At 50.9% G+C, this 20,253-nt stretch overlaps 1 protein-coding gene across 31 annotated transcripts in view; it reads right to left on the bottom strand.

Moving 5' to 3' along the window:
• The window catches only part of DHX30 (DExH-box helicase 30), a 47,604-nt gene extending 39,385 nt beyond the window's left edge, over positions 1–8,219 (bottom strand). For 5 of the 31 annotated variants that reach the window (XM_063805718.1, XM_063805712.1, XM_063805713.1 and 2 more), the window contains exons 1-3: positions 7,627–7,739; positions 5,417–5,511; positions 142–196 (exon numbers count right to left, since the gene is read on the bottom strand). Coding sequence is in view for 10 of the 31 variants with exons in the window: in XM_024355454.3 (XP_024211222.2) it covers positions 142–169 (28 nt within the window). In the remaining 21 variants the exon portion in view is untranslated. Of the gene's footprint in view, positions 1–141; positions 281–5,416; positions 5,512–6,619; positions 6,694–7,106; positions 7,395–7,626; positions 7,821–7,843 lie in introns of those variants that run through there. The other 26 variants (XM_063805732.1, XM_063805722.1, XM_063805728.1 and 23 more) reach the window with 21 other exon arrangements.
• Positions 8,220–20,253: the final 12,034 nt, after the last annotated feature.

The raw sequence follows: 20,253 nt of genomic DNA, 5'->3' as shown, positions 1-20,253 counted from the left end.
GAAGGCTATAGGAAAGGCCTTTGGAAAACCACCCAAAGAAATGTGCAAGAACTACATACTGGGGAGAGACTTTCACAGCCCTCAGAGCTGCCCATCCCAATAAGGAAGGGCATGAGGTCACAAGCACAGTTGCAGTCTTACCTTTTCTGAATGAGTCCAGGCTGAACATTTCTGGCCAGGAGGGAAAGCTGGAATCCTGAGAACAAGGAGGGCCAAGAGGCAATGGTTAATATTCCTGGTCCAGCAACCCACAAAGAAGACTTCAGTAACATGGAGAGCACTGTCCAGAAAACGAAAAAAATGAAACTCTTCACTAATGAGCCCCAACTGCTGCTCCCCAGTCTTGAGGACTGGAAGGCCAGCTCCACTCTAGAGTAATTGTCTTTGCTTCTTTCTAATTGAGCACTTTCTTCCCTGTCCTAAAACTCCCCATATCCTGTTAAACAGAGGGAGATGCATTTCATCATGAGAGACATGTAGTTCTATCTAGTTCATCATAATACTTACAGGTTTCCTTCCCAGTTCATCATAATACTTGCAGGTTTCCTTCCTAGTTATCATAATACTTGCAGGTTTCCTTGGGACTTCCAGGAAGAAACGAAATTCTACACGGACCCCTTCTGTCATGTGGCATCAGGAAACAGGACTGATGACTGCCTTATGGGCAAACTGGCTTACTGGGCTTTCATAAAACCTAGTCAAGACCCTAAAAATGAGATTTGACTGACAGGATCAAAGAATAACTGTACAGTGATTCAGAATAAAAAGCTTTTCATAGCAGTCTCTATGAAATAACAAATATTAAGTTAAAGCACAACTATTAGCCAAAAGTTTTGGTGCATTTTGCTTATTAGTATATTTAACTGAGGACTATACTTAGAGATGACAAGAAAAAAAAGCAACACATCTGGTTTAACAATTTTGTTTTAAAAAATACTCAAACTCAGATTTATAGATGTTTTTATAATCCAGTACTCCTTGATTAGGGCAGTAACCTTAAGTGGACTTTGTTTAAAAACATCTACACAGTGTTTAGCCAATCAGAATCACGTCCAACATTGCTTGGAGTCTACTGGGGCCAACACTCCTGCTCCTGACTCCTGTTCCCTCTCATTCTCAAATTGTGGGGAGGTGGGGAGTGGAGGGCTGACCTGGGGCGGAATCTTTCAGGTCCATAGCAGGTCTGCCCTGATGGCCTCCACTCCCCAAGGGATGCTGGAAATTTCAGCCCATAGGATATGGTATATCACAGAGAAAACTTCAATACAATATCAACAATGATAACATTTACTTTAAGAAGTTACATTCCGGCCAGGCGCGGTGGCTCACGCCTGTAATCCCAGCACTTTGGGAGGCCGAGGTGGGCGGATCACGAGGTCAGGAGATCGAGACCATCCTCGCTAACACGGTGAAACCCCGTCTCTACTAAAAAAATACAAAAAAATGAGCCAGGCATGGTGGTGCGGGCCTGTAGTCCCAGCTACTCGGGAGGCTGAGGCAGGAGAATGGCGTGAACCCAGGAGGCAGAGCTTGCAGTGAGCCAAGATTGTGCCACTGCACTCCAGCCTAGGCGACAGAGTGAGACTCCGTCTCAAAAAAAAAAAAAAAAAAAAAAGAAGTTACATTCCATAGACACCTTCTATCCAAGTGAAAATAAAAAGTGTGTAATTTGACATTCTAATTTAAAAGAAAACCAGAATATTATAAAATCTAAAACATTTTAAGTGAATATTACTTAAAAAACAATACTCCCTGACCAACATGACCCCGTCTCTACTAAAAAAATACAAAAAATTAGCCAGGCACGGTGGCAGGCGCCTGTAATCTCAGCTACTCGGGAGGCTGGGGCAGGAGAATCGCTTGAATCCGGGAAGCAGAGGTTGCAGTGAGCCGAGATCGCACCATTGCACTCCAGCCTGGGCAACAAGAGTGAGACTCTGTCTCAAAAAAAACAAAAACAAAAAACAAAACTCGGCTGGTTGCAGTGGCTCATGCCTGTAATCCCAGCACTTTGGGAGGCTGAGGTGGGCGGATCACCCTGAGGTCAGAAGTTCGAGACCAGCCTGGCCAACATGAGGAAACCTCGTCCCCAGTAAAAATACAAAAATTAGCCAGCTGTGGTGGCGCATGCCTGTAATCCCAGCTACTCAGGGGACTGAGGCAGGAGAATCGCTTGAACCCGGGAAGCGGAGGTTGCAGTGAGCCAAGATCACACCTCTGCACTCCAGCCTGGGCAACAGAGCGAGACTCCATCTCAAAAAAATAAAAATAAAAAATATATTTAAGAAAAAAAAAAAAGAAACAATACTCTATTGCTAAGAAATGGTAAACTGGCTAGGCACAGTGGTTCACACCTGTAATCCCAGCGCTTTGGGAGGCTGAGATGAGAGGAGCACTTGAGACCAGGAGTTCAAGACCAGCCTGGGCAACATAGTGAGACCGCATCTCTAAAAAAAATTTTCAGAATTAGCCAGGTGTGGTGGTACATGCTTGCAGTCTTAGCTACTCAGGAGGCTGAGGCAGGAGGATCACTTCGCCCAGGATTTTGAGGTTTACAGTGAGGTGTGATCATGCCACTGCACTCCAGTCTGGGTGACAAAGCAAGACCCTGTCTCTCTTAAAAAAAAAAAAACAAAAAGCAAGCTGGGTGCAGTGGCTCATGCCTGTAATCCCAGCATTTTGGGAGGCCGAGGCAAGCAGATCACCTGAGGTCGGGAGTTTGAGACCAGCCTGACCAACATGCAGAAACCCTGTCTCTACTAAAAATACAAAATTAGCTGGACGTGGTGGTGCATGCCTGTAATCCCAACTACGTGGGAGGCTGAGGCAGGAGAATCACTTGAACCCAGGAGGTGGACGTTCCAGTGAGATGAGATTGCGCCACTGCACTGCAGTCTGGGCAACAAGAGCGAAACTCTGTCTCAAAAAAATTTTTAAAAAAAAAGCAAAATTTAATGGCTAGGTGGGGTGGCTCATGCCTGTAGTCCCAGCACTTTGGGACGCCCAGGTGAAGGATCACTTGAGGCCAGGAGTTCAAGACCAGCCTAGGCAACACAGTGAGACCCTGCCTCTAAAAAAAAAATTTGTAAGTTAATTTGCTTGCAAATAGACTCTTGATTTTGCTTTTTTTTTTTTTTTTTTTTTGAGACAGAGTCTCGCTCTGTCACCAGGTTGGAGGGCAATGGCGTAATATCAGCTTACTGCAACCTCCACCTCCCGGGTTCAAGCTATTCTCCTGTCTCAGCCTTCCAAGTAGCTGGGACTACAGGCACACGCCACCATGCACGGCTAAATTTTTTTGGATTTTTAGTAGAGATGGGCTTTCACCATGTTGGCCAGGATGGTCTCGATCTCTTGGCCTCATGATCTGCCTGCCTCGGCCTCCCAAAGTGCTGGGATTACAGGCATGAGCCACTGTGCCCGGCCAGTTTTGCTTTTTAAAAGTCCCTAAACCTCTAGCCCAATATGTCAATTTAGGCTCATGTACCACTCTTTTTCCTGTACTAATCTAAAAAAACGATACTATGAGAATCAAGATAGGATCTTTTAGAGATAGAATTTACAGAGCTCTAGAACATTTCATAGAGATCCAAAAGAAAGCAGTCTTCCTTGTAACGCAGTCAGTAATGGTGTTTTGTTTTGAGACAGAGTCTTGCTCTTGTTGCCCAGGCTGGAGTGCAATGGCATGATCTCTGCTCACTACAACCTCCACCTCCCGGATTCAAATGATTCTCCTGTCTCAGTCTCCCTAGTAGCTGGGATTACAGGCACCCGCCACCACGCCTGGCTAATTTTTGTATTTTTGGTAGAGACAGTGTTTCACCATGTTGGCCAGGCTGGACTCGAACTCCTGACCTTGTGATCCGCCCGCCTCAGCCTCCCAAAGTGCTGGGATTACGGGCATCAGCCACCACGACCGGCCATAATGCAGTAACGTTTAAAAATCTTTGTAGTGGGCCAGGCTTGGTGGCTCACGCCTGTAATCCCATCACTTTGGGAGGCTGAGGCAGGCAGATTGCCTGAGGTCAGGAGTTCGAGACCATTCTGGCCAAGATGGTGAAATCCTGTCTCTACTAAAAATACAAAAAAAACTGGCCAGGCACGCCTGAGCACAGTGGCTCACTCCTGTAATCCCAGCACTTTGGGAGGCCGAGGCAGGTGGATCACAAAGTCAGGAGTTCGAGACCAGCATGGCCAACATGGTAAAACCCCATCTTCACTAAAAATACAAAAAATTAGCCAGGCCTGGTGGTGCACGCCTGTAGTCCCAGCTACTCAGGAGGCTGAGACAGAAGAATCGCTTGAACCCAGGAGGCGGAGGTTGCAGTGAGCCAAGATTGCACCACTGTACTCCAGCCTGGGTGACAGAGTGAGACTCCGTCTCAGAAAAAAATTGGCCAGGCACGGTGGCTCACACCTGTAATCCCAGCACTTTCGGAGGCAGAGGCAGGCAGATCACAAGGTCAGGAGTTTGAGGTTAGCCTGACCAAAATGGTGAAACCCCATCTCTACTAAAAATACAAAAATAAGCCAGGCGTGGTGGTGCGCACCTGTAATCCCAGCTACTCAGGAGGCTGAGGCAGGAGAATCGCTTGAACCCAGGAGGCAGAGGTTGCAGTGAGCCAAGATCCCACCACTGCACTCCAACCTGGGCAACAGAGTGAGACTCCATCTAAAAATATATATATATATACAAAAAAATTAGCCGGGCTTGGTGGCATGAGGCTGAGGCAGGGGAATTGCTTGAACTAAGGAGGTGGAGGTTGCAGTGAGCCAAGATTGCACCACTGCACTCCAGCCTGGGCGACAGGGCAAGACTGTCTCAAAAACAAAAAAACCTTGTAGCTCAATGTGTCTCTTACGTAATTTACAGATAAGTAAAATGCTATCATATCAAGATTTCCTGCATAATGAAATACAATTTAACTCCAGGTAGAGTCACTAGGGGATGGTTCCAGGACAGAGACTCCACAATGACTAAAAATGATACCCTTCTGGCTGGGCACAGTGGCTCATGCCTGTAATCCCAGCACTTTGGGAGGCTGAGGCAGGCTGATCACCTGACGTCAGGGGTTTGAGACCAGCCTGGCCAACATGGTGAAACCCAGTCTCTACTAAAAATACAAAACAATCAGCTGGGCATGGTGGCAGGCGCCTGTAATCTCAGCTACTTGGGAGGCTGAGACAGGAGAATTGCTTGAACCTGGGAGGCAGAGGTTGCAGCAAGCCAAGATTGCGCCACTGCACTCCAGCCTGGGGGACAAAGCGAGACTCTGTCTCAAAAATAAAACAAAATAAAATAAATGATATCCTTCTTCCAAAATGGTCAGAAATAGGTTTAACACATACCTCTTGTTTTACAGTACAGCTGAGCATCAGATCCACCACTGATCTGTGCACGGCTAAATCAACTTACCTTATAAAAGCAATGACAGTCTCAGATTTTGTAGGCTTTTGAACTGGAGCTGAATTCTCTCCTTGCTATTCCTCATCACGAGGCTGGGCCTCCTCCTGAGAAGTACAACGCTGAGTCAATACAGTGGAGGCCCCATAGGGAAAGAAAGTTGCTCCAACCATCATTTACTAGCTCTAACAAGGACAAATTTTGTTAGTGGCATGAAGGGCACATACTGGACAAAATGGCCTTACAAATCAGGACTTACCATGACCCATTCTAGGCCCATTAAATTGTGAGCTGTCCTACACCAGCACCTGTAGAAGTGCTGAAGTCTTCTGACATCATCTAAGAAGATGTCAAGGTAAAGAAAGCCTTGTAAGCCTGAAAAGCATTTTCTGGAAGCCCAGAGCAAAACCTACTTCCACTTTGAGTTCTAATCCCATAATAATTATGATAATCTAACATAAAGAAGCTATAATACTCTTCAAGATTGGGAAAATAACAATAACTCAAAGTTGAATACCATTTTTACAGTTCACAACATACTTCCATAGACTTTACCCCATTTAATCCAGGCAACTATCCAGTGAGGTAGGAATTATCTTTCCAGAGAAGAAAACTGAAGCACAGGTTATACAACCTGCCCAAGATCCCATAGCTGCCTCAGGGCAGATGGAAATCAGCATTGAAGCATGCTGACTCCAAAACCCTCCATGCTTATACTAGGCTAATTTTCTTATTTCCAGGATATTATGCTGTTGCCTAAATGTACTACGGTTCATTCCTTGAGACATATTATACTGTTATCTTCAAAGGCTGAAAGGGGCAAGAAAGGTCCAACAGCTAATAAAACTTGTGTGTGGTTTTTGTTTTGTTTTGTTTTGAGAAGGAGTTTCGCTCTTGTTGCCCAGGCTGGGGTGCAATGGCGCGATCTTGGCTCACTGCAACCTCGGCCTCCTGGGTTCAAGCAATTCTCTTGCCTCAGCCTCCCAAGTAGCTAGGGTTACAGGCGCACGCCACCATGCCCGGCTAATTTTTGTATTTTTAGTAGAAACGAGGTCTAGCCATGTTGGCCAGGCTGGTCTCAAACTTCTGACCTCAGGTGATCCACCCGCCTCGGCCTCCCAAAGTGCTGGGATTACAGGCGTGAGACACCGCTCCCGGCCCCAATAAAACTTTGTATCACAGCTACATAAATTAAAACACTTGAAGAGCAACTACCTTTTAGGGATAAAGAGCCAACACCGGTAGAAAACGCAGCAAAGGATGTAGATTCTGCACATCGCCTTAAATCTCTAAGATTTAAGTGTAAATTACAAGATGTAGTTAAAACCCACAATGACAGTGGGGTTACCACCTTGCAAGAAACTTCAAGGGAAATCACCAGACAACGTCTCATTTCACTCTGGCCCATAAGCTGCAACTAAAACCAGGTTGAAAGCCTGTAAGTGGCCTTCTGCAGTCTACCTGCTAGTGTATGGCAAACCCTCATGGAGTGGGGTTGTAAAGTGAAACAGCCTCTGCCTTGAAAAATCACAATTCAAGTGACCAATGTTGCTACACAACGACTAGATATGCCATATCCCTGGCTTAGGGTTTCTGAGGACCCCTGGGACTCCAGTTCACTGCAAACAAAGGACCCAACATGCATTTGGTCTTCCCCTGCTAAATGGGACAAGTTACCACCAGCAAACAAAGAATACCTCACCCCTTGGCCTCCCCCAGTGACAAGGTCGGTGCAAAAGGGGGCAAACTAGGGGGGCCAGAAGGCACCGGGCCTCCCTCTGGACGAACGGTCCGGGCAGCACCGGGAAGGAGGAGAAGTAGACAAAGGTCTCGGGGCACTCAGGAGGCTTCCTCCAGGCCCTGCCTGGGGAAACGGCGCATCCCCTGAGGCGAAGGCGTCGTTGCGCCAATGAAGCGGCCTCTCCCACGGCCTCCGCGGAGCCCCTGGCTGCGAGGCCCGCCCCGGCGGACCGGTCTGGCCCCCGCCCCCGCCCGGGCTCCATGGCAACGGCAGGCCGAGGCCTGGCTGCCCACGGATCGGCCGGGCCGGCTTCCCGGGCAGGCCTAGGATGCCCGGCCTGCTCCTCGGGCCCGCCGGCGTCTCCGCCCCACTCTCCGCCAGGCTGGCGGTCGGACCCGGCCCCCTCCTCACGACGACCACCCCCGGCCGCGGCAGGCTCCTCAAGAGGGCACGAAAGGGGAGAATAAAAAGCCCAATTCACCTGTTGTTACAGATGTGAAACAAGCCTCTGTGCACCGCGCATGAGCCGCGGCTCCCCCAACCACGGCCGGACTACAACTCCCAGCAGCGGCGGCGCGGCCCCTTCCGAGTCCCGTGGCGGAAGTCCCGCCGCCGGCCCGGCGTTCCCCACCCGGCGTCACGGAGCCCGCCCGCGGCGCACGGCTCCGCTCCCCCGCGGGCCTCGAGCCCGGCCCCACCTGGGACTCGTCGTAGCCGCTCGGGGCACCCAGCGCCCGGGATGCCCCAGCACCCGGCCCAATGGGGCGCGGCGGCGGTGCAGGCGGGACTTCCGGCGGAGTCGCGAAGGGGACGGGTTGGCGCCGGCTGCTCTGGGGTCGCAGAGCGAGCGGGTTTGGGTGGCGGGGTCGGGCGTCAAGTTGCTGCCTTTCTCGGCGACTTAGCTGCCTGCAGTGTGAAAGCGGGAAAGGTCTTCTCGCCCTCTGCGAGCCACCCGCGCCTCCTGATGCGAATAAACAGCCCGGGTCATGGCTGAGCGGGGAACGGTTTCCAGCTCGGGCTCCGGGATTCTACCCGCCTTCCCCGCCACAGCTCGTAGCCACGCCTCTTCTCTTCCCCATCTCCCGTCTAATCTGTTTTTTTAGGGAGGTGAGCATTTTTGTCTTGTCTCCCCAGTTTGCAGGGAAGATGAAATCAACGTGTTGGTTCGTTGATTTCGTAAACTGTACAACGTTAGGCAAAGGACAAGGTGGCACTTGCTGGTCGCGGGGAGAGTGCCAGTCATAGTTGCTGGAAATCTGGAGGTCCCGCCCGGCCACATCACCTCTTAGGAATGAGAAAGGGGATTGTCCCAATTACACGCTGTAGTCCTCTAGATAAGGTTCAATATAGGTTCAGTGGAATTCAGCTTCAAAAGGAAACAACGCAGTGGCGTAGCTCTGAAGCTGGGTCAGGATTTTACAGAGTATGGTTTTAAGATGTGGCCTTTAGGCCAGGCGTGGTGGCTCACGCCTGTAATCCCAGCACTTTGGGAGGCCAAGGCGGGTGGCTCACCTGAGGTCAGGAGTTCAAAACCAGCCTGGCCAACATGGTGAAACCCCGTCTCAACTAAAAATGCAAAAAAATTAGGAGGGCGTGGTGGCGGGCGCATATAATCCTAGCTACTTTGGGAGGCTGAGGCAGGAGAATCACTTGAACCCGGGAGGCGGATGTTGCAGTGAGCCGAGATCGTGTCATTGAACTCCAGCCTGGGCGACAAGAATGAAACTTAAAAAAAAAAAAAGATGTGACCTATGAGGCTGTATGAAGAATTAGTGCCATATCCCGTCACTTTTGTGTGCAAACGGTTCAACATGTATCTCTTTTCTTTCTCTCTACATTGGCTAGAAGACCGGGGTGTGGGGGTGGAACATCATTTATTCATTCAAATAATTAGTGCATCTGAACAGGGCATGGTGCTGTGTTGTGTGAAGAATAGAGAGATCCCTGCACGGACATCTGAGTGCTCTGTGTATCCGTTGCTAAGCTGGTGTGGAGGCTACAAAGGCCCTGCCTCAAGGGACTTAGAGCCTAGTAGAGAAGATGACAACATTGTGTGAAGGAAATGGAAAGTGGTAAATGCTGGAAAGGAGGTATTAGGTACTCCAAGAGTTCAGAGAAAGGAGTGGTTACTCCTGAATGGCAAAATGAAAGGAACGTGAACAAAGACGTACGAGTGGAACAAGGGGCAAATCCTAGGAATATTCAGTAGTTCAGTGTGACCACAGGGTTGGATGTGTGTGCAAGCTTTACAGGAAATAGAACTGAAAAACTGTTGGGGAGTGCCATACTAAGGAATTTTTACTTTTTTTGGTAAGACATTTAAAAAATTATTAGGAGAGTAAAATACTGCACTTTTTTGTTGTTGTTGAGACAGAGTCTCTACTCAGTCACCCAGGCTGGAGTGCAGTGGCGTGGTTGCGGCTCACTGCAACCTCTACCTCCCACGTTCAAGCGATTCTCCTGCCTCAGCCTCCCAAGTAGCTGGAATTACAGGTGTGCACTAACCATGCCCAGCTCATTTTTGTATTTTTACTAGGGATGGTTTCACCATGTTGGCCAGGCTGGCCTCGAACTCTTGGCCTCAAGTGGTCCACACACTTTGGCCTCCCAAAGTGTTGGGATTACAGGCGTGAGCCACCACGCTGGGCCAATACTGTAATTTAGAAAGCTTCCTCTGGAAGTGAAAGGGTTGAAACAGCTGGGAAAATAGAAACTAGCATGCTAATTAGATCCCGAGAGAGAATGAAAGATTTAACTCAACAGTGAGAAAAGCAAGAAAGAAAAAAAAGGGGGGGTGACTGTTGAGCAGCAGACTGCGCCCAGGCCACAAGTGTGTGGAGAGATGACTTTGAGATCTGTACCATAGTGACTGAAAGGATTATGTACTATTAACATAATTAAGGGACACAAGAGTTGGAAAAGATGATGGATTCAGCTTCACTCAGATTATGTTTGCAATGTTGTTGGGAAAGTTAAGTGATAAAGTCGTGGTCCCTGCTCCAAAGAAAGTTATAGTCTGGTAGAGAGGATGAGAATAGCATGCAAATGTCTTTTTTTTGTTGGTTTTTTTTTTTGAGACAGGGTCTCACTCTGTCACCCAGGCTGGAGTGCAGTGGCACCATCATGGCTTATCACAGCCTTAACCTCCCAGGCTCAATTAATCCTCCCTCCTCAGTTTCCTGAGTAGCTGGGACTACAGGCACATGCCACCACGCCCAGATAATTTTTTATTTTTTGTAGAGAAAAGGTCTTACTATGATACCCTAGGTTGACCTCAAACTCCTGGCCTCAAGCGATCCTCCCACTTTAGCCTCCCACACTCCTGAGATTACAGATGTGACCCACTATGCCCAGCCACAAATAAATCAAGACCTAAGGCCAGGTGTGGTGGCTCATGCCTGTAATCCCAGCACTTTGGAGGCCCAGGCAGGCGGGTCACCTGAGGTCGGGAGTTCAAGACCAGCCTGACCAACATGGAGAAACCCTGTCTCTACTAAAAATACACAATTAATCGGGCATGGTGGCACATGCCTGTAATCCCAGTTACTCGGGAGGCTGAGGCAGGAGAATCGCTTGAACCCAAGAGGCGGAGGTTGCAGTGAGCCAAGATCACGCCATTGCACTCAGCCTGGGCAACAAGTGCGAAACTCCATCTCAAAAAAAAAAAAAAAAAAAAAACGAAGAAAACAAAAATTCAAGACCAAGTGGATGCACTCCAAAAGAGGCTCCTGTAGGCCAGTAGGGGGCAAAATACTTGAATAGACATCTCCCACAGGCACAGTGGCTCAAGCCTGAAATCCCAGCCCTTCAGGAGGCTGAGATGGGCAGGTCAGTTGAGCCCAGGAATTTGAGATCAGCCTGGGCAACAAGGCGAGACTCCTCTCTACAAAAATACTAAAAGTAGCTGGGTTTGGTGACATGCGCCTGTAGTCCCAGCTGCTCAGGAGGATAACATGGGAGGATCGGCCAGACGTGGTAGCTCATGCCTGTAATCCCAGCACTTTGGGAAGCCAAGGCAGGCGAATCACAAGATCAGGAGTTCGAGACCAGCCTGACCAACATGGTGAAACCGTGTCTCTACTAAAATACAAAAATTAGCCGGGCGTGGTGGCACATGCCTGTAATCCCAGCTGTTCAGGAGGCTGAGGCAGGAGAATCGCTTGAACCTGCGAGGTAGAGTTTGCAGTGAGCCGAGATCACGCCATTGCACTCTAACCTGGGCAACAGAGCGAGACTCCATCTCAAAAAAAGAAAAAAAAAAAAGCTGGGAGGATCAATTGAACCGGGAAGATGAAGGTTGCAGTGAGCTGAGATCACACCACCGCACTCCAGAATGGGCGACAGAGTGAGACCCTGTCTCATAAAAAAAAAAAAAAAAAAAAAAAAAAAAAAAAGGCCAGGCGCAGTAGCTCACACCTGTAATCTCAGCACTTTGGGAGGCCGAGGTGGGTGGATCACCTGAGGTCAGGAGTTTGAGACCAGCCTGGCCAACGGGGAAATCCCGAACTCTACTAAAAATACGAAAATAAGCCGGGCGTGGTGGCTAATGCTCGTAATCCCAGCTACTCGAGAAGCTGAGGCAGGAGAATCACTGGAACCTGGGAGGCAGAGGTTACAGTAAGCTGATATCGCAACACTGCACTCCAGCCTGGGTGACAGAGTGAGACTACGTCTCAAAAAAAAAAAAAAAAAAGGAAAGGAAGAAAATTTTTGCCCAGAGCAGTAGTTCATGCCTGTAATCCCAGCCTTTGGGAGGCTGAGTCCTGCAGATTGCTTGAGCCCAGGAGTTCGAGACCAGTCTGAGCAACAATGGTAAGACCCCATCTATACAAAAAATTGAAAAAATTTATCCAGGCATTGTGGTACATACCTGTAGTCTCAGCTACTCAGGAAGCTGAGGTAGGAAAATTGCCTGAGCCCAGGAGGTCGAGGCTGCAGTAAACTGTGATCCTGCCATTGCACTCCGGCCTGGGTGACAAAGCAAGACAGCCACCTTTAACTCTGTCTTTAACGTGGCTGTTTTTCTGTGTGTGCAAAGAGAAGGGTCTCTGGTGACCCTTCCCCTACTTATAAAGACACAGTCCTATCTGATTGGGGGCCTGCCCTTATGTCCACATGTAACCTTAACTACCTCTCTAAAGGCCCTATTTCCAAATGCAGTCACAGTTGAGGGTTAGGGCTTCAGTATATGAATTTTGAAGGACACAATTCAGTCCGTGACATCAATTTAATGAAATAATATGCAGCAATCAAAAAGAATGAGTTAGGACAGGTGTGGTGGCTCACGCTTGGAATCCCGGCACTGGGAGGCTGAGGCGGGCGGATCACTTAAGGTCAAGAAGAGTTCGAGACCAGCCTGGCCAACGTGGTGAAACCCCATCTCTACTAAAAATATAAAAATTAGCTGGGCGTGGTGGTGGGCGCCTGTAATCCCAGCTGCTTGGGAGGCTGAGGCAGGAGAATTGCTTGAACCCAGGAGGCGGAGGTTGCTACGAGCGGAGATTACGCCACTGCACTCCAACTTGGGTGACAGAGTGAGACTGTCTCAAAAAAAAAAAAAAAAAAAGAACAAGTTAGATCAAATGTACAGACATGGAAAAATTTGAAGGAAATATTGGGTTTTTTTTGTTTGGATTTTTTGAAACAGTGTCTTGCTCCATCGTCCAGACTAGAATGCAGCGGCGCAATCATAGATCACTGCAGCCTCAAGCTCCTGGGCTAAAGTAGTCCTCCCACTTCAGTAATCAGAATAGCTAGGACTACAGGCAGGTGCCACCAAGCCTGGCTTTTTTTTTTTTTTTTTTTTTTTTTAAGATGGAGTCTCCCTCTGTCACCCAGGCTGGAATGCAGTGGTGCGATCTCGGCTCACTGCAACTTCTGCCTCCCAGGTTCAAGTGATTCTCCTGCTTCAACCTCCTGAGTAGCTGGGATTACAGGCGCCCGCCACCATGCCCGGCTAATTTTTGTATTTTTAGTAGAGACAGGGTTTCACCATGTTGGCCAGGCTAGTCTTAAACTCCTGACCCTAACTATCTGCCCACCACGGTCTCCCAAAGTGCTGAGATTACAGGCGTGAGTCACCGCACCCAGCATTTTTTTTTTTCTTTTGAGAGAAGGTCTCTCTCTGTCATCCACGCTGGAATGCAGTGGTGGGATCTCAGCTCACTGCAACCTTGACCTCCTGGGCTCAAGCAGTCCTCTCACCTCAGCCTCTGGAGTAGTAGAGACTATGGGCATGCACCAGGTCTGGCTAATTTTTGTATTTTTTGTAGAGATGGGTTTTACCATGTTGTCCTGGCTTCTCCTTTTGCTGTGATTACGGTTTTGTTTTGTTTTGTTTTGTCTCTGACCCAGGAGTCTTGTTTCTACCAGCATGGAAGAAATAGTAGCAGGCTCACTAACAGCTTGTAAGTAGGGTAAAATTCCAGACCTGCATCTACACAGTTCCTCACAGTATAATGAACACCCATATTACCCATCACCCAGCTTCAGGGATTATCAACTGAAGGCCAACCTTGCCTTATCTATAGGTCCCCATGCCCTAATGCCCAACAGATTTTTAAAAATCATACCACTTCATCTGTAAATATAACAGGGTGCATCTCTACAAGATTCCTACTTTTTCAGCATAACCATAAAACCAATATCATACCTTCAAAAGCTAGTAAATCCTTAGTATTATTGCAAAATTCCTAACAATAGTAACAATAGATAAATTCTTTTTTTTTTTTTCTTTTTGAGACAGAGTCTTGCTCTATCGCCCAGGCTGGAGTGCAGTGGTGTGATCTCGGCTCACTGCAAGCCCCGCCTCCCTGGTTCACGCCATTCTCCTGCCTCAGCCTCCTGAGTAGCTGGGATTACAGGCGCCCCCCCCCTCCACCGCGCCCGGCTAATTTTCTTTTTGTATTTTTAGTAGAGACGGGGTTTCACCGTGTTAGCCAGGATGGTCTTGATCTCCTGACCTCGTGATCCGCCCACCTTGGCCTCCCAAAGTGCTGGGATTACAGGTGTGAACCACCGCGCCCGGCCCAAGTCAGTTATTTTCAATATTGGAAAATATATATTAGTAAAACTGGAAAGAGATGTATTGCACCCAGAAATTTTTTTTGAGAGAGAGTGTCGCCCTTCACCCAGGCTAGAGTGCAGTGGTGCGATCTCGGCTCACTGCAACCTCCGCCTGCTGGGTTCAAGTGATTCTCCTGCCTCAGCCCCCTGAGTAGCTGGGATTACAGGCATGTGCCACCACGCCTGGCTAATTTTGTATTTTTAGTAGAGATGGGTTTCTCCATGTTGGTCAGGCTCATCTCAAACTCCCAACCTCAGGTGATCCACCTGCCTCAGCCTCCCAAAGTGCTGGGATTACAGGCAAGAGACACCAAGCCCTGCCTTTTTTTTTTTTTTTTTTTTTAACACTCAGTCTCACTTTGTTACCCAAGCTGGAGTGCAGTGGCGCGATCTCAGCTCACTGCAACTGCCGCCTCCCAGGTTCAAGCGATTCTCCTGCCTCAGCCTCCTGAGTAGCTGGGACTACAGGCACGTGACACCATGCCCAGCTAAGTTTTATATTTTTAGTAGAGACGAGGTTTCACTATGGTGGCCCGGCTGGTCTTTAACTCCTGACCTTAGGTGATCCACCCGCCCCAAAGTGCTGGAATTACATGCTGAGCCACCGTGCCCAGTCTTAGGAGTTTTTTTTTTAATTAAATTTTATTTATTTATTTATTGAGACAGCGTCTCGCTCTGTATCCCAGGTTGGAATGCAGTGGTGCGATCTTGGCCCACCACAACCTCTGCCTCCTGGGTCCCGGTTCAAACACTTCTCCTGCCTCAGCCTCCTGAGTAGCTAGGATTACGGGCGCACACCACCACGCCGGCTAACTTTTTGTATTTTTATTAGAGATGGGGTTTCACCATGTTGGTGTTGGCCAGGCTGGTCTTGAACTCCTGACCTAGTGATCCGCCCACCTCGGCCTTCTAAAGTGCTGGGATTACAGGCGTGAGGCCACTGAGCCCGGCCCAGAATTAATTTTTATTAATTTTTTTTTTTTTGAGACAGGGTCTCACTCTGTCTCCCAGGCTGGAGTGCAGTGGCATGATCTTGGCTCACTGCAACCCGTGTCCCGAGTTCAAGCGATTCTTCTGCCTCAGCCTCCTGAGTAGCTGGGACTACAGGTGCATGCCACCATGCCTGGCTAATTTTTGTACTTTTAGTAGAGACAGGGTTTCACCATGTTTGTTTGGTTGTTTTTTGAGACACAGTTTCACTCTTGTTGTCCAGGCTGGAGTGCAATGGCACTATCTTGGGTCACCGCAACCTCCACCTCTCAGGTTCAAGTGATTCTCCTGCCTCAGCCTCCTGTGTAGCTGGAATTACAGGCATGTGCCGCCACGCCCGGCTAATTTTGTATTTTTAGTAGAGACAGGGTTTCTCCATATTGCCAGGCTAGTCTCGAACTCCCGACCTCCGGTGATCTGCCTGCCTCGGCCTCCCAAAGTGCTGGGATTACAGGTGTGAGCCACTGCGCCCGGCCTGGGTTTCACCATATTGGCCAGGCTGTCTCGAACTCCTGACCTTGTGATCCGCCCGCCTTGGCCTCCCAAAGTGCTGGGATTACAGACATGAGCCACCGCGCCTGGCTGATTTTTTTTCGTTTTCTTTTTTATTAGAAACAGGATCTCACTCCACTGTTATCTGCCTGTAATCTCAGCACTTTGGGAGACCGAGGCGGGTGGATCACCTGAGGTTGGGAGTTTGAGACCAGCTTGGCCAACATGGTGAAACCCTGTCTCTACTAAAAATAAACAAAATTCCCCGGCCGGGCTCAGTGGCTCACACCTGTAATCCCAGCACTTTGGGAGGCTGAAGCGGGTGGATCACCTGAGGCTGGGAGTTTGAGACCAGCCTGACCAACATGGAGAAACCCCATCTCTACTAAAAATACAAAACTAGCTGGGTGTGGTGGCGGGCACCCGTAATCCCAGCTACTCGGGAGGCTGAGGCAGGAGAATCACTTGAACCCAAGAGGCAGAGGTTGCGGTGAGCCGAGATCACGCCATTGCACTCCAGCTTGGGCAACGAGAGCAAAACTCTGTCTCAGAAAAATAAACAAATAAACAAAATTAGCTGGGCGTAGTGGTACGTGCCTGTAGTCCCAGTTACTTGGGAGATTGAGGCACAAGAATCATTTGAACCCAGAAGGTGAAGGTTTTGCAGTGAGCCAAGATTGCACCATTGCACTGCAGTCTGGGCGACAGAGCCAGACTCTATCTCAAAAAGAAGAAACAGGATCTCACTCTGTCATCCAGGCTTGGGTGCAATGGTGCAATCATAACTCACTACAGCCTTGAACTCCTGGGCTCAAGGGATTATCTTGCCTCAGCCTCCCGAGTAGACAGGACTACAGACATACACGCTAGCTTTTTTTCTTTTCTTTTCTTTTTTTTTTGTAGAGATTGGGGTCTCATGTTAACCAGATAAACCACCACACCCAGCCTTTTTTTTTTTTTTTTCTTTCAGACAGGGTCTCTTGCTCTGTCAGGCTGGAGTGCAGTTGTATGATTATGGCTCACTGTGGCCTCAACCTCCCAGGCTCAAGCAATCTTCTCACCTCAGCCTCCCGAGTAGCTGAGACCACAAGCGCATGCCACCACACCCAGCTAATTTATTGATTGATTTTTTGTAGAGATGAGGTTTTGCCTTGTTGCCCGGGCTGGCCCTGAACTCCTGGGCTCAAGTGATTCTCCTCCCTTGGTCTCCAAAAGTGCTGGGATTACAGGTGTGAGGCACCAAGCTTAGCTTTCCGGGATGTTTTTTAGCCCTTACTGTTTTTGTTTGTTTGTTTGTTTGTTTGAGATGGAGTCTCACTCTGTCGCCCAGGCTGGAGTGCAGTGGCGTGATCTCGGCTCACTGCAGGCTCCGCCTCCCGGGTTCACGCCATTCTCCTGCCTCAGCCTCCCGAGTAGCTGGGACTACAGGTGACTGCCACCATGCCCAGCTAATTTTCTTTTTGTATTTTTAGTAGAGATGGGGGTTTCACCATGTTAGCCAGGATGGTCTCGATCTCCTGACCTCGTGATCCGCCCACCTCGGCCTCCCAAAGTGCTGGGATTACAGGCATGAGCCACCGCACCCGGCCAGCCCTTACTGTTAAAAATGGTACTGCCAAAGGACCAACATTTAGGCTTTTAAAAAATCTGAATGAGCCCGGGTGCGGTAGCTCACACCTGTAATCCCAGCACTTTGAGAGGACGAGGTGGGAGGATCACTTGAGCCCAGGAGTTAGAGACTAGCCTGGGCAACAGAGTGAGACCCTGTCTCTACAAGAAATAAGAAAAAAATCATCTGGACATGGTGGCATGCACCTGTAGTCTTAGCTACATGAGAGGGTGAGACGAGAAGATACTTTGAGCCCAGGAGGGAGAGGCTGCAGTGAACCATGATCTTGCCACTGCATTTAAGTGTGGGTGACAGAGCAAGACCTTGTCACACACACACATACACATACACACACACACACACAGGGCCAGGATTTCAAAACCAGCCTGGGCAACATAGTGAAACCTTGTCTCTACAAAAAATAAAAAATTAGCCAGGCGTGGTGGCATGCACCTTTGGTCTCAGCTACTCAGGAGACTGAGGTAGGAAGATCACCTGAGCCGAGGAAGGTCGAGTCTACAGTGAGCCACGATCATGCCACTGCACTCCAGCCTGGGTGACAGAGTAAGACACTGTCTCAAAACAAGAAAAAGAAATCTTACGCCAGGTGCAGTGGCCCATGCCTGTAACCCAGCATTTTGGGAGGCCGAGGTGGGCGGATCACAAGGTCAAGAGATTGAGAACATCCTGGCCAACATGGTGAAACCCCATCTCTACTAAAAATATGAAAATTAGCTGGGTGTGGTGGCATGCACCTGTAGTCCCAGCTACTCGGGAGGCTGAGGCAGGAGAATCGCTTGAACCTGGGAGGCAGAGGTTGCAGTGAGCCGAGATTGCCACTGCATTCCAGCCAGGTGACAGTTAGACTCTGAGGAAAAAAAAAAAAGAAAGAAATCTTAATATCTACCAGAGAGGACAGGCACAAAATCTGCAGTGGAAATCAATGTGATAACAGTCTTCCCAGCAGTAATAGGGAGCAGAAGACAATAGAGCAGTTTTCAATTTGCTAAGGAGAAATAACTGTCAACTTATAATTCCATACCCAGCGAAACTGTTTTTCTTTTTTTTTTTTTTTCTTTTTTATTGATCATTCTTGGGTGTTTCTCGCAGAGGGGGATTTGGCAGGGTCACAGGACAATAGTGGAGGGAAGGTCAGCAGATAAACAAGTGAACAAAGTTCTCTGGTTTTCCTAGGCAGAGGACCCTGCGGCCTTCCGCAGTGTTTGTGTCCCTGGGTACTTGAGATTAGGGAGTGGTGATGACTCTTAACGAACATGCTGCCTTCAAGCACCTGTTTAACAAAGCACATCTTGCACCGCCCTTAATCCATTCAACCCTGAGTGGATACAGCACATGTTTCAGAGAGCACAGGGTTGGGGGTAAGGTCACAGATCAACAGGATCCCAAGGCAGAAGAATTTTTCTTAGTACAGAACAAAATGAAAAGTCTCCCATGTCTACCTCTTTCTACACAGACACGGCAACCATCCGATTTCTCAATCTTTTCCCCACCTTTCCCCCCTTTCTATTCCACAAAACCGCCATTGTCCTCATGGCCCGTTCTCAATGAGCTGTTGAGTACACCTCCCGGATGGGGCGGCTGGCCGGGCGGGGGGCTGACCCCCCCCACCTCCCTCCCGGACGGGGCGGCTGGCCGGGCGGGGGGCTGACCCCCCACCTCCCTCCCGGACAGGGCGGCTGGCCAGGCAGAGGGGCTCCTCACTTCCCAGTAGGGGCGGCCGGGCAGAGGCGCCCCTCACTTCCCCGACGGGGCGGCTGGCCCGGCGGAGGGCTGACCCCCCCCACCTCCCTCCCAGACGGGGCGGCTGGCCGGGCAGAGGGGCTCCTCACTTCCCAGTAGGGGCGGCCGGGCAGAGGTGCCCCTCACCTCCCGGACAGGCCGGCTGGCCGGGCGGGGGGCTGACCCCCCCACCTCCCTCCCGGACGGGGCAGCTGGCCGGGCGGGGGGCTGACCCCCCCACCTCCCTCCCGGACGGGGCGGCTGGCCGGGCGGGGGGCTGACCCCCCCACCTCCCTCCCGGACGGGGCGGCTGGCCGGGCGGGGGGCTGACCCCCCCACCTCCCTCCCGGACGGGGCGGCTGGCCGGGCGGGGGGCTGACCCCCCCACCTCCCTCCCGGACGGGGCGGCTGGCCGGGCGGGGGGCTGACCCCCCCACCTCCCTCCCGGACGGGGCGGCTGGCCGGGCGGGGGGCTGACCCCCCCACCTCCCTCCCGGACGGGGCGGCTGGCCGGGCGGGGGGCTGACCCCCCCACCTCCCTCCCGGACGGGGCGGCTGGCCGGGCGGGGGGCTGACCCCCCCACCTCCCTCCTGGACAGAGCGGCTGGCCGGGCAGAGGGGCTCCTCACTTCCCAGTAGGGGCGGCCGGGCAGAGGCGCCCCTCACCTCCCGGACGGGGCGGCTGGCCAGGCGGGGGGCTAACCCCCCCACCTCCCTCCCGGACGGGGCGGCTGGCCGGGCGGGGGGCTGACCCCCCCACCTCCCTCCCGGACAGAGCGGCTGGCCGGGCAGAGGGGCTCCTCACTTCCCAGTAGGGGTGGCCGGGCAGAGGCGCCCCCCACCTCCTGGACAGGGCGGCTGGCCGGGCGGGGGGCTGACCCCCCCACCTCCCTCCCGGACGGGGCGGCTGGCCGGGCAGAGGGGCTCCTCACTTCCCAGTAGGGGCGGCCAGGCAGAGGCACCCCTCGCCTCCCGGACGGGGCAGCTGGCCAGGCGGTGGGCTGACCCCCCCACCTCCCTCCCGGACGAGGCGGCTGGCCGGGCAGAGGGGCTCCTCACTTCCCGGTAGGGGCAGCCGGGCAGAGGCGCCCCTCACCTCCCGGACGGGGCGGCTGGCCGGGAGGGGGGCTGACCCCCCCACCTCCCTCCCGGACGAGGAGGGAGGACACTCCTCACTTCTCAGACGGGGTGGCTGCCGGGTGGAGGGGCTCC

The sequence above is a fragment of the Pan troglodytes genome, chromosome 2 (genome assembly GCF_028858775.2).
Source record: "Pan troglodytes isolate AG18354 chromosome 2, NHGRI_mPanTro3-v2.0_pri, whole genome shotgun sequence".
NCBI lineage: Eukaryota > Metazoa > Chordata > Mammalia > Primates > Hominidae > Pan > Pan troglodytes.
Note: the sequence above shows the minus strand (reverse complement) of the source record. Positions and strands in the feature narration are given on the sequence as shown.